The sequence below is a fragment of the Telmatherina bonti genome (genome assembly GCF_933228915.1).
Source record: "Telmatherina bonti genome assembly, chromosome: 9".
Lineage (NCBI taxonomy): Eukaryota > Metazoa > Chordata > Actinopteri > Atheriniformes > Telmatherinidae > Telmatherina > Telmatherina bonti.
In genome coordinates, this window is record NC_136627.1 from 33,552,750 (window position 1) to 33,567,686 (window position 14,937).

Genomic DNA, 14,937 nt, shown 5'->3' on the forward strand with positions numbered 1-14,937 from the left:
TAACATTTATTATCTCACATAGTTCTGTGCAAGAAGACAATGTACAAATAATCATCTGTAAATACTCAAATTCATATCATAGTTAATTTTGTTGCCACAAAATTAAACAGTAAATACATTCAAGGTCTGTGAAGGCATCGGGCGCTGCAGGGTGATGAAGAGGAGCGCTGCAGGTGAAGATAAGACAAGAAGGCTTAAAAATCAGTCTGTTTCAGGTTATCTGAAGCTTTTTTTGCAAGTTGTGGAAGAAAAGTCCACAAGTTTCCTGATTTACAGACTGAAATAATTCAGTAAATAAAAGAATATTTTAAATATTTTAAGCTGTAGATTTAAATCAACATCAAATAACGTTCATCTACGAACCTGATTGATCACAGGAGAACTCCGTTTGGTTTTTCTTAAATCTTTACATACATACAAATATCTGCTGTACAAAATACAATTCTATTTATTAAAATATCACAAGCTGTTGTGGCAAAGCCTGTACACCGTGCTGGCTTTAGATCTGAGGCCTGATTAGACCTGAAGAGAAACGCTGTGCAAAAGTCTCAGACACGCGTGGTATAGAGTCAGTTGCCATGGAAACACAAAGGTTTCTGTAACAGCACACCAGCGACTTCACAAACGAAGCCCCCGATTAGCCCCGTCACTGACGGGAGGGATAGACGACGTCTTCAGAGCAGCACTGAAAACACACAAACACACATACTTCTATATCCCTGCTGTCCTGTGAAAACCTCATTTCCTTCTAAACAAAATACTTTTCATTCTCAGCTAAATCCATCTCAATCACATTAAAAATACATTTTATCAGCAGGTTGTCAGCAGACTCGTGCAAATTACACCCCTCCCTGCACCACAATACACTATATAATCAACATTTAATTTCTAAATGTACTTCAGTTCTCCTCAGGAAGGCCTGAGTGGCCAATTAGAGCTCATCAGCTTCATTCAAAATAGCATGATGGTCCTGATGCTGCCAGGCTGCAGCTACGCAGGAAAAGTGCAGGCAGTACAAGAGTCAGCTGTCATCTGTGTTGTTGTTGGTGAACCATCTGCAGACGTAATGCTGCAGACTGTGAGCTGTCACAATCTTTCAAAGCGAATATTTTAGTCACACATGAACCCACAGCTCAGTCAAGTGTCCTTATCAGTGGAAAGATGGTGCTGGACCTCCCCGTTGCTCACTCGGTCTCCAGGATGTGACGTTTGGACCTCTTCATATGGGGGTGGGGGGCTGTCAGGGCCTCGGCCGGACAGGAGGGGGTGATGGCTGCTGTCCGACTCGCTGCTTCGAGCCGACGGGTGGCAGCCGGGAGACTCCTGAGCCAGCAGGAGCTGGGTGGGTCCGGGAGCTGAACAAGGAGGGATCCGCTGCCCCCAGCTGCCGTACACCGCCTCCTCGTAGGAGGGGAGAGAGACGGAAAGTCCGTCCACCATCAGGTCCAACTGGTCTGAGGAGCGTCGGCTGTTGGGAAACAGAGACGGAGTTAACTTAGGTTCTCTAGTGAGAGCAGATATAAAGAGACACGCCCCAGATTAGCAGATCCAGCCAATCAGAAGCCCCCAAATCCTTTTGGGTAAGAACATCTGTCACATCCCAGTGTGACATCTACAGATGTTTGTTTTCCTCTCCCTCACCTGTGTGACTGACAGGGGTAGAGGCGGGACTTGATGACCAGGCAGGCGGTGGTGGTGAGCAGGAAGATGGAGACGCCCACTGCAGTGGTGGCCATGCTGGGCATCGACTCATTCACTCTGTTGTCAGACTTCATGTAGGGACCATCTGAGAAGAAAGACAAATGTTTTAAAAAAATAGAAAGAAATCGCAAATACATCAACAAAAAAGCTGCAAACGTCAAATAGAAGTTTAGATTTGAGGTTCAGAATCAGAATCAAGCTTCCAAACCACCACATGTCTGTAATGAATGAAAACCTAAAGGAGTTTAATTTCCAAGGATTCTCCCGGACGAGCCCCCATTTGTTACCAACTTGGCTCAAAGTGGTAACAAAAGCAGGAGTCAAATATAGGAGGAGTTATGACCATTACTTAAACTCATAATGGGGTCTGAGTGTGTAAAATATCAGTAGTGAAATGCTGTGAATGGTTGTGTGACCATGTGTGCAACATTGTACAAAAATGCAACCCAAAACTTAACAAATCATAATTACTGTGATGGGGAGAGAAATGCTGCCCAGCCAGAGGAAAAACCAGGGAGTGAGTCTGGCAAAAGCAGGCTTTCTAAGTTAAGCCTCTCCCACCTCTGCAGGTGCAGTACATTCTCTCCTAATCACACCTAATACAAACTAAGATGGCAGGCCATCACATGCAGTCAGACAAGAAAGAAAAAGGTGGACTGGGTGCCAGAAGCGTGTGGTTTGCAGTGGTTTACGTCACTGCAAATACTAAAACGTGAAAAAAAAAAAAATCGGTATTCAGGGTAGATTAAATCAATTACCAGATAAAAGATGCATTTTTATCTTGTAGGTTTCCATTTGGTTCTTATGGCATTGACATACAGGAAGTGTCTAATGGTTATTATGGTGGCTTTGCCCACTTCCTCTTTCAGTGCTCCAACTTCCTGTTGCAGCGCCTGCGACTGAATGGCAACAGAGGAAGTCAGAACTTGTTTGAGGAGGGTGAAGCTTCTGGCTCCCCTGCAGAGTCTGATCTGATCTGTTAAGTAGGTCAGAATATGAGCCTGATAAAGCTGCTGCAGGGTCACTGCAGCTGAGAAAAGGCTCCTCAGAGGCGGTGAAGATTGCTGCTGGGGTGACATTGCACTACCCTGAGACATGAAACCTTCCCTCTTCATTTTGCTGATTAAACAATATTAAAACTCCAGACAACATTTGAACTTGTCATGTCTGAAACAAGCCTTGATGCAAATTTTAACCATAAGAAACAAGAACATCTGCTTCCCTTATACGATAAGCGAGAATGAAGAGTCCTAAAATGACTAATAAGCCTTTAAAGTTTCAGGGTTCAAATGGTAAAAAGTCATGAGAAGATAAAGTGAGGTAGTAAATGTCAATGCTGCCGAAAAATATCCTTTAATGTTTAACGTTGTTTAATGCTGCCCAGGAGGCTCTGCTTTCTGTTACAGAGCAGAGGAAGGAGACACGACTTCCACAAGGAGTCAAGACACCAGCCAGGCTGTCAATGCAGAAATATGTGAATGTGCATGAATATCTAAAGGTTATTTCACTAAAAACACTACATTTTTACCAACGCAGCCTGAACTCTTCATGTGTAAAATGATCTTGTTCATGTTAGCGTTACCTTTTCTATTTGTTTTATAAGCCGCTATGCAGATGACACCCTGCTGTACTGCTCTAAAAGTCACCTCTTCATCCCAATCCCCAAAACAAGCCGTAGGAACTCTCGCTGTTCTGAATGAGACGTTACCAGAAGATTGAGGCATTCTTTGCCCCGATCAGATTTATCTGCCTACAGATGACCCCTTTTAACTGAGACGGTTTCAGAACTGGTGCTAGATCCCGTTCCAAACAAGAAGAACTGGTTCCAAGTAGACCACTGATTCAGCACCGGAACAACTGTAGATCTTCAACCCAGCTAAATGTAATCACACAGGTTTTAGACGGTTTCTTGCTGCGAGACGCCTGATAAAATGAAACAGATCCATCAGCTACTTGTCAGGTCTCACTATCCTGCAGCTCGGATGCAAATAAGACCTTGTAAGTCGACTCGGATAAAAGTGACTTAGATATGAGACAAATACGGAGGTCACAGATATTTGGAGTAATGTTTGTTTGTAAAAAGAAAAACAAAAACACTGTTTGCTCCATTGTAGCATTTTCATCATGGATTAAACCATCTAAAAAAAACATAGTTGTCTAAAAAATCTGCACATTTTCTGCTCATAAACACGACACGAAGCAGCAAAAAGCAGAAACTCTTCACATTTAAAATGCTGAATGACATATTTTACTTTAGATCTGGGCATTTATGGTGGATTTTAACGGAAGCTGTAGTGACTCTCCATCCATTAATCCCATTTATCCTAACTAGGCCGCTTCCCGTTGAAGATGTTAAACTCTTGGTTGGTGTGTCCTGACGTACCTTTCATGGGGACACATGCGGAGAAGTTTGACCACTTCCCGTTGTGGCACCGGTAGACAGACTTCTTGTTGACGATGTGGTACCCGGGTTCGCAGAACAAGCGGATGGTGCTCCTATGAGGAAAACCACGGCACGGACTCGGATCGCAGCGGAAACCTCCATGTTCTGGCACCACGGGGTGAGAGCAGTTGCTCAGTTTGCCTGCATAAAATACAACACACGGTGATGAGAGCAGGTTTGTAAACGTCATTTCTACCACCAGGAGCTACTTTCACTTCTGGTTTTAATGTTCAACTGGGTTTAACCAGAGTTAACCCAGTTCCTCCCACCTCCCCCTCCATCCCTGCAGGAATGCTCAAAGTGCATTTGTTTTCTCCTGGCTTAGGATAAACATTCTGGAGGTGATTTTCTCACTCCTTCCTGCCTTTCACCAGCAGAAACAGATTTGTTGACTTGTGTTGCAACAAGGATTTTTCTGAGCGACGGTTCCGACCAGCAGCAGAAGCCACTCTCAGTATTCTCCTTTTTTTTTTTTTTTTTAAGGAAAAGGTCATAATTCTGTGTAAATCCCACAGATGTTACATGAAGGCAGTGGTGTCCTCAGCTTGGCTGCTTTAGTGTCCTTTAAATCTTTGCTGAGAAGATGATGTCAGGGTGAGAGTGTGATGGATGAAGAGTGCACGATCCCAGCAGGATGGTGTGAAAGGACACCAAGCTGATGTTGTTATTCCAAACAACAGCTGACGTGTGTGTGAATAAAGTTTCACCAGAGGGTCAGGATGTCTGACCAGTAACTACGCAAAGTCAAGCTGCGTACCATGAAAAAAAAAAAACCCTCTCACATCCTCTACATTACGTGCATGGCAGCTCCACCAACGCAGCCGAAACAGCTTCTTCCATCTTTTCATCTTCCCCCTACACGTCTGCAGGGCGGTTTCCACCACCTCACACCTCCCTAACCTCAGATCAACCTTCAGAGCGGGACAGATGTGTAGCTGAGAGTGGAAACGTATCTAAACGCTCTGAATCCAAAGTAAATTCAGCTAAATCAGACACACTGGAAGGACTTTATCGATCTAAGAGAAGGACGTTTCAACAACTGTTGTGAAATTAAAGGAAGTTTTGTCTTCGGCTTTATGAAGTAAACTGTGTGACCTCCGCAAGAACAGAAACTTCTGATGACAAAAGAAGAAGCAGAAGATTTGTTGCATAACTTCAAAGCACAGCAGACATGTTGAGTCAAAGAAAAAGGCCGAACTCCTGCTTAAAGTTCATTAAGCTTTTATTATTAGTCAGACTTCATGCTGCAGGCTGGGTGTGAAAGACGGACAAGATTTTCTCCATTAAAACTGTTTTATCAGCAGCTTTTATTCTCAGTGAAGATCTTTTCGAATCCTGGATGATTTTAAAGCTTCTGCTCTGAAATGAATGAATGTTTTGTCACCAGCTTTCCGTACAGGTGTGGGCGGATGGGTGGGTTCAGAGGTCGTACCTGCAGCGAGGAGCGGCGAGGAGGCCAGGAGGAGGAGTCCGCAGACCAGACTGACACGTCCACATGGACACCGGGCTGAAGCCGACATCAAACCAGACTTCCTGATGACACAACAGAGATGAAGAGTCAGAGGAAGAGAAAACACACAAACACACCAGCGGCATCTTCACACTGTAAACACACACACATCGAGTCATTGTATCTCTGAACAGGAAGCAGAAGAAGAAACTTTTTATTCTATCGGATTAATGCTTTTATTTCAGCAAACGTTCACAAATAAAACTGACATGACAGGCGTGAAGGTCAGGTGGTTTTTATCAGCCGTGAACACGCTGCAGTGTGAATCTGCAGTCATGGCGTTTCACACTCGCCAGCTGGTGAGCGTCGGCACACCTGCTCTGGATTCTGCTGCTGCTCTGAGCAGCTGAAGCAACAAAACGCTTCTTCGGATGTTTTTCTTCTTAAATGGCTTTCCCCCCTTCAGGTGCAACTCTGACAGCAGCCATAAACCCAACAGCTTCTGCAGCAGGTGTGTTTAAAGCGCAGCGGTGCTGGGACCTCCTGAACAGATGCATCCGTGGTTTGGCTCGTTGCCGTACTTTAAAAGATCAATAGTTTGACTTTTTTCTCTCTTTTTCTTTTAAAGAGAAAACTTTCAAAGTTTCCACCCGACATCAGAACAAACAGCATGACGTAATGTTTAGAGGTTGCCTTTAATTCCACAAAAATCTATAAAACTAAAAGCAAATATAAAGATTAGAAAAAAATCAAGGGGATTTCTATAAAATAATTATTTTAGCAGCAATGTTTTTATTTAATAAAATAATAGAATTATTCAAGTGAAACTTTACTTTATAGCATCTTTTCTTCACTTTTTTTAATCAAAACTTTAAAGCAGCTCAGATCGAGTGATAAAACACAAATGGAGCAAAATTCAGAGTATTTTTGTCTTTTCCAGGGAAAACTTTCTTTACAGTTAATATAAAACAGTCAATGAACAAATTTCCTGGTCAAATCAGTGTGAATAAGGTCTGAAGACAAGCCAATTACATTTTTTAATTAAACTAAACTCTTTAAAGTGTATGTTTACATTCATTACTGCAGGAAATCTGCAAATACACAAGTTCCCCATCCCTGAAAAGACACATTTCCTATTAAATTCTACAGACTTTTTCCCATTTCTGCTGACAGCCTTGTTTTCTTTTGCAGATTTGGTCGTTTAAGACTTGCACAACTTAAAAGTCACTTCCTGGACTTAATCTGCTTTAATTACAAGCCTTGCAGTGTTGGAATCACACTGCCATAACAGACAAAATGTTGTTTTCTTCCTCACATACAGAAAAGAAAAAATAAATCTCACGTTATGCAGCAAAACCAGTCAGTCGACACTTTTAATCAACTCTTCACCATCATTTCATGAAGCAACACTGACACAACAAAACGTGTCTTGTATGTTGCTCCTCTGTACGACATGACTTCACATTTTCCCATGAAACCTTTCAACATGTCAGCGACTCTCTCAAGCAGCCAAACTTCAACTTTTCAGGTAATTCATAGTGAAACTTCGGAACTGTTTGCTGTTTCAACACTGCTCATGTTGACCAACCCCGACTTCTGACAGCAGCAACTAAACTTCTTACACCAAACAGAAACACAGTCACCGCAGAAGTCTCTTTATTTCTATCCCAGACACACACACACACACACACACACACACACACACACACACACACACACACACACACACACAGAGCCAGATCCCTGCCAGCCAAAATGCCAGTGTGTGAAAAAGTCTGCTTCAGTGTGTTCTGCTGCTTCAGTGTGTGTTGTGTGTTTTCATTCTAAGAGAGTTCCCAGTCATCTCGAGAGCAGCAGGGGATGGCCCGGTGTGCCAGAACGCCACTGGCACACAATGCAAACCTTACAGAGGTTTAGCACAATACACACTGAAACACTCACAGCTCCATCTTGTGCGACCACAGCCTGCGTGGGAGGTCTGCATCTTAGTCATCATGGACCTCTCTGGTATTAGAACTTCTGCTCGAATGTTTGGTAAGTCAGAAAAAAGGAGGCAATAGAATTATTGTGACAGCTGAAATGAAAAATTGGACGAAGGAGGAATGGAGCTTTGATAAAGCAGGAAGGTTCCTCTTTAAAACCAGCGTTATTAAAAGATGCTGAAGCAAGTGACTCGGCCAGAGCGGCTGAATTTCTCACTTTGATGAGTGTCAGGGTGACTTCACGGCGAGCTGCAGTGATGACTGAGACTGCAGAAAGTCTGACTGACAGACTTTCCAGTCGCTTTGACCGAACAGAGCTGTGCTTGCACGAGGACACGGTTCCTGCGGCACATTTAGCCCCAATCACCTCACACACACCTTTGCTGTTCAGGTAAAAGACGCTGATTGGAGTTGTGGTTCAGAGTGCATGAGATCACGGAGGTGGAAGATGACGATGTTTCCATCCATGACAGCGATTGGTTTGGCACAAACACAGGAAGCGCCAGGTAAGAGATGGTAACAGAGATAAGAGGCTGACTGTCAGGGGAAATCCCTGAAAACTTGCAGCAAGAAAAGACAAAAATAAAAAAAACTAAGTCAGGGGGGTGCTCCATTTTGGTCACATTTACGCAAGTTTAGTAAAGTTTTACTGAAAATACAACTGAAAATCAAACAGTAAAAATAATAACTTGTGACTTTACATCCATTTTTCCAGCTTTAATCAACGGTGAAAAAAACAAAACAGAGGACGACACACAGACCCTTCATACACACTATTCACACACAGCAACACAGTGGCAGTGCTGATGCTGCATTACTGAACGGGTCACGGGGTGCAGGGTGTGTGTGTGTGTGTGTGTGTGCTCCTGTCCTGATGCTACTTATTTAATATTCTGACTTGAATGAATCATGTTGAAAGCAAATAAAACAATAAACTAGTAATGATATGAAAACCAACAGCACCAGTCTCACACTTCCTCCTGCACCTTCCTTCAGCTGATGATCCAGTAAAATCATTTTCATATTTACTCATCCACTGGTTGTGGTCCACATCCTTCATCCTCTCTTCCTCTATATTCACGTTTCTTTCCCCTCTATAACAAACCCACATCCAGTGGTCAGGAGGATCATTTCTCACCCAGCCAGGCAGCCAACATGGGAAACACACACCTCCAGCCTGGATTGGGGTCAGCTGCTTTTTCACTCTGGAAGTTTCAAACTAACCTTTTACTTAAATAATCACAGAGCATCGTGTCCTTCTGCAGGAACAATGAAGCCTTTTTATCACGTCTCCAGCTCTCTGTGTCAGTTTGAGGTTTGGTTACAGTACAGATAATAATAACAACTCCTTTTAGCCCAGAATGAGCTCAGATGCTTCGACAGTCTGCAGACATCTGGAATCATTTCCAGCAGATTTATGAGGATTAATGTGATTATTACAGCCAGTTGTTTACACCAACCATGTAAACGCACTGAAATCCCATTTCCCTCCTTTCTAACAGGTAATGTTTCCTCTGCATGAATGCAAAACTTAAGTATAAACAAATAAACACGAAGCCATCCGCGCGTGCTCGTCACGCAGAGACAGAAAATCTTAGCTCGCGAGGAATTTCTGCTCCCAGCAGATAAAGTCCCAACTTCACATCTCCCAAAGGGAAAAGGTCTCACCTGAGAGCCAACAGCGAAGCAGCAGCTGGAGGGGCGCGAGGACTGGCGGAGGGGCGCGCGGACAGGCGGACCTGATGGTGCGTTCACGGACAGGTTTCAGGCGCAAAGTGATGAACCGACCCAAGCTCCTGCTCAGCAACAAGTGAGACCTTCTGGGCTGCTCTTCCCTGGCTCATCGATCAGCTGTGTTTGACAAGGACACGCAGGCTTCCTATTGGCTGCTTGGTCCGCTAAGCCCCGCCCACTCGCTCCGTCATATTCCGGAAAGGAAATTGTGGCCTGAAAAAACTTAAAAATAACTTCAAATACCAACATGCTGGTGTGGTTGAAGTAAATTAGGTCAGAATTCTCAATAAAAATGAATTCCTGGAACTCTTAAAGAAAATCAGAAGCTGAAAACAAAGATGTGTGGCTTTACTTCCAAAATAAAAAACAGGAAAAAGCATGAAGAAGTTCCCATGCTGACATTTCAGTCCTTTTAAAGAGTAATCACCAAATAAAAAAATCTACCAGCAGCACATATCAGACCCTGTAATCAATCTTTTAAATTTAAGTTATACATTTTACTGTCAAAATAACACACCTAAGAAAAAACCTTCTCCTAAAGTTAAGATAAAAAGCAGAAAAACACGTCATGAAACGATTGAGATGATCAGAGATATTTCAGAGGACTCGCTACCAGATGAAAAAACATTAAAACTATCTAAAAATGTGTCACCTTGTGTGCAGACAGACTGTTCTGAGTGTTTCTGGGGCAAAACTTCAGCTGTGTCTCAGGATGATGAGAAGAAAAACCATCCAGCAAGCAGCAGATGTGTGAACAGAAATGTCTCGTTTGGTCAGACTGGTTGGATCTGACAGATAAACGTAATCCGCACAACCTCCTTTTACAACTGTGAGTCGAAAACTGGCTAAAGTTTGCCTGTCAAGTCTAAAGAGGATTTCTGCTCCCCAGAAATCTGAGGTTCAAGTGGGCATCGGCTCTCCAGCAAATATCTGAAAGATGGAAATACATCCTGGTCTGATGAATCTGTTCCTGCGGAGACTGCAGATGTTAACGGCATGAAGCCATGCCATCATCTGCCCAGGCTGCTTTTATCAAAGTGTGTAAGAATGACTAACATCTAGTGGTGAAGATGAAGATGGAAACCATTTCAAATGCCAAGAACGGACGGTGGCTGTCGATGACCAAAATTCTTTCAGACATCTGAGAGGGGATCCGGTGGACTCCGGTGCAGCGATACCTGTAATGCAGGCAGCTTCTTTAACACTGTGTACATGTTAACTATGGTATATATACATATAACTATGGCATCTATACTTCTTCTGTGGTCATTTTAAAGTGTTCAGATGCTCAGAGACAACATGGTGAAACTGGTGGCACAAATACGGCAGCTGCCAGATGAAAGACTCATTCCAGAAAATAGAAATGTTATTTTAGTAAAGGGATTACACACCAATAAAAAAACAGTTTCTAACTCTTGTTTTTTTTTTCAAAAATGACCTTTAATTTTTACACACTGCCCCTTTAACACACTTCCAGTGCTTTAAATCCAAAAATCCCAGTTTTAACCAGCTGAACAGTTTCTTTATGAGCATGTTAGTTTCTTTTTGGCCACATTTTCTTGCTACTGATGGCTACGTCCATTCCAAGCTAAATTCAGCTCGAGTTGCTTTGAACATCACTGACTTGGAGGTCGGCGGATCTGAATCCGGTAGTTTTTTGGGATGCGGTTGAGCTGAACTGGTATCTCACAGATTAAATGACGTCATAAATGAAGTAAACATGAAAATGTTCGTGACATCAGAGACTGTTCAGCAGTTTGGCAGCAGGACCAGGTTTCACCCTGTTGCTCATGTTGTTTATAGCAAACATCACTGAGTGGCGACAACAAGAACAGGTTCATCCTCTGGCGAGGAATGACGTGACCGGAGTTGTGGAGAAATCAGACGACCTGTATTTTTGTCAGGGCCTCCTTTAGCTTTCTTGTTTGAATCAGACACAGTTCTGAAAGACTGAAATGCAAGCGGAACCAGCATCATGTCGACGCGGAGGTCAGAGGTCGGAGCAGCAGAGGTTTGTTCTCCATGTGCAGCTTCCAGTGTCCAGACCACTGTCTATGGTCCACACATGGAGGCCCAGTTTCATGTTTACGCTTCAACTTTAGCTCCAAACGCGCAAATGCCCAGACGTCGTCTTCACATATTTTCTCTTTAACCTTTGAGCCACACACACACACACACACACACACAGCTGTTTGGAGGGGCCGCGTCCGTGAGGCTGACAGCTCATCTCTGCAGCAGCCTGCAGACCTCGCCACTTCCACTGCTGAGGCAACTTGGCGGATGTGCCAAAAATACAGCGTGCTGACTCTGCTGGTTGCTGTAACTGCACAGAAAAAGTTTTTCAGATTTCCACTGACGGCTGCATCAGATCTGCAAACGTCAGGAGGGACGGTGAAAGCTTGACAGGGATCTGAGAACTTCTAGTCATTCACAATAAAATGCTGGATTTGTGCAAGCTGGAAATCCTTCATTCATGCTTGTAAACAACAAATCTGCTCTGGCTGCAGGATAGTAGCAGACAGGAGAGTTCTGAATAAAATCAGATCTATTTATAGATTCTGAGGCTGTAAAAGACAAGACTATAAAAAGTTAGTTTGCTTGGAACGAAGCCCTGATGGATCCCGGTACAAATGGATGAATGTGTTGTAGCCAACAACACTGAAAATGTGGAATTTTGCAAAGTCTTTTTGTTGATAAAAAGGATTTGGGAATATTCTAGCTGATGTTTAATACAGATGAGAACAAACCAAGTCTGCTGGCAGCACAGCAGTGTTCTGCATTGCGTTCCTAAAGAAGCACTTTATTTTCTGACAATAAAAATGTTTTTTTTCCCCCAGAACAGTGACATTTATCATGTACATTCCTCGAGTGGTTATTACTATATTCACAGCAGAAGTTTCCATATTATCTAGAACTGCCTTCTCTGAACAGAAACCCCAAGATTACCATTTAGTGCGGGTTAACACAACCAGTGAAACCAGTAAAGGTGCTTCCCGGAGAACCCACCAGGTCATGGTTGTTATGACTGCAGATGCCCGGCTGTGATTGGACCAATGATCCGGTTCTCACAGTGGACCGACTTGTGGAGGATGCTCCGGTATGAAGACCCGAGCTGCTCCTCTTCCTCTCCTCCCAGTTAGTTTGCCACAGATCCTTCAAGAACACCAACTTTTCTTTTTATTCTTCATTTCCGCTGTTTTTAGACTAGCATGGGATTTTTTTTCTTTAAGTTCCTGTTTAATAACTTTGTTTTGGTGTTTGTCATCCTTCATCCATCCAGACCTTTCATCATTTCACAGCATGAAAGCTGGTTTTATTTTGTCCCAAAATGTAAAACAAAACAAAAAAAAGGGTCTTCTTTTTTCATAAGACTGTATCTGAGCTCCTTTTTACACCAAACTTTTTCTTTTTCAAGCAGCAGACATTCAGGTCTATGTGACCCTCATTTAAAACACAAGTCAAACAGAGACACACAACTTTTACAAAAATTGTATTTGCAAAAAAAAAAAAAAAAAAGGTTAAATTTGCAAAGTGAATTCCATGTTTTTACAATATACCAGTGACATTTACAAAGCCATGTTGATGCAGATACAGTTGTCTGAAACCGTGTCAACACTGCAACAGATTGACACAAATCAGCCTTTAAAACACGGTGAGTCAACATGAATCACAACCTCTACACATGTTCCCGTACAATCCGCTGGTTAATCGCTGGCGGTCATGGCGTCGGGTAAAAACACAGCCGGATGGAGGTCCTGCAGGGGTTTCACAAGCAGCAGCGGCACAGAAAGATGCTGCTTAGCGAGGCACGAAACCCTGAACAGCAGCAGCTCAGTGGCTGATACAGGAAGCTGAGCGACGTGAAGCTCGGCTTCCAGCGAGCTCCTCACGGACCAAACCTCGTCTACAGCTGAGCTGATGTAGAAAAGCCAACGTGACGTGGAAGGACCGTCCTTTAACAAGCTCTACTGTCGAGACGTTAGAAACAGTCATGATCTGATTAAGGCCTGAAACAATTCTCACACACACACAGACACACACACACACACACACACACACAGCAGTAGAATCTGGTCCATAAAACACAGTTAAAGTCTCGCTAAAACCCGACAGCAGTGAACAGATACAAGACTTTCACATTGATGTGGAAAACATGAAGCAGAAAAGAACCAATGAGAGTATTTCTACCCAGAAACCAGAGCAAGTCTGATCCAGAAATGCTTTGGTGTTTCACAAATCAGGACCTTTTTAAGCTGAAATGATTGAAGACATTAAGGCCAAACAGTTAAATGTTGCAGTAAAATGAGAAGCAGTGAAGACATAAATCAGATTGTTTCGTGTTAGAATGGTGTTTTCTAATAACCATGAAGTTTTTACAGACTAGTCAGAGAACAGCAGGAAACATGTCACACACTTTTTTACCAGCTGTCAGCAGAAGAAGACTTCTTCTCAGTTGAGATGGGATAACAGAGAACAGAAAAACTGGATATTGAGGAAAAGCTCTCCTGAATGGCCGAGCAGAACGATGTGTCCTGTTTCACTCAGCTCTGCTGCTGTTTTCACTGCCAGATTACAACATATTAACACGTTTGTAGTCAAGTCTTCACGGGTCTGCTGCATATCCGACCACAAAACTACAGATCCAGAGACTGACAGATGAAAATGTACACTTTGTTTGGCAGCTTCCCAACGCCTACGACACACTTCTACTGAGCAAGGTGCTTCAGAGAGAACCGAGTGTTTACGATTAACTGGTGCTCCGCCTGAAGCAGCTAAAGCCACGTTGAGGGAAAAACTAGTTAAAACGACATTCATAAAGTGAGGGTCCCAAACTCCTTACAGAAAAGTAGCTAAAGGGCATGTTTACGTTTACATCCAGCAAGACAGAATGAGTGGAGTTTTATGAACTCAGCTGACGTAGTTTATTGGGGTTAATGTGCATCCGGATCGTCTGTATCACCGTGGTAACAGATTGACACACCTGTACACAACTCCTGCTACAGGTCAGCCAGATGAAGGCGAAGTCGTTCACAGGTTGATTCTTTAACCCGTGGTTGTGCTTTGTAATAATGTTAGAAAATGAAGTATTAGTGCTATTTAGACTTATGTCAGCAGAGAGGCGGAAGGCGGTCCATCTACTGCTGCTGTAGAGTTCATAGAGAAGCGTAAACTTCCAACCAAGTGGAAAAATACACGACAAAGTACAACATCCAACAAAGCTGCAGGTCTTCTCTAATGTTTTACAGGTTTTCTGTATTTCTGGCAGGATAAAAGTCCAAAAGTCTGCTTCTGTTTGGTTTTTTTACGCCCTGCTTTGTGTGTTGTAATGACGAGCAATGTCTGCAGCGGCTGAGCTGGAAGACATAGAAGGAATGGAAACAATAGCCTCGGCTGAGAGGAATGTGTTTATGTGCATCTGCTCTCCAGACTTCATCTTTAGAAACGTGTTCTCTGCTACATGATCATCAGCCACTGACTCACCAGGCAGAATGAAGTCTAACTAAAGTAATTGGTCCGTGGTTCACTCTTAAACGCAATGCGAAGACACGGCGCACCGTGTGGAAAGATAAATCTAAGAAACGCCGTGTTTCCTTGCAGCTGTAGAAAGTTCACCTTCCCTTACACCT

General features: G+C 43.2%; 1 protein-coding gene across 1 annotated transcript; it reads right to left on the reverse strand.

Annotated features, from left to right (window-relative positions):
- Positions 1-1,137: 1,137 nt before the first annotated feature.
- LOC306760273 (sushi domain-containing protein 6) lies at positions 1,138-9,373 on the reverse strand (the record flags this gene model as incomplete). Its single annotated transcript, XM_079246073.1, has 5 exons — positions 9,245-9,373; positions 5,577-5,677; positions 4,085-4,285; positions 1,642-1,786; positions 1,138-1,468 (listed from the first exon to the last, which is right to left on the reverse strand). Exons 2-5 carry the CDS (start codon positions 5,662-5,664, stop codon positions 1,138-1,140), a joined length of 765 nt encoding a protein of 254 aa, XP_079102199.1. The 5' UTR covers positions 5,665-5,677; positions 9,245-9,373.
- Between the last annotated feature and the right edge of the window lie 5,564 nt (positions 9,374-14,937).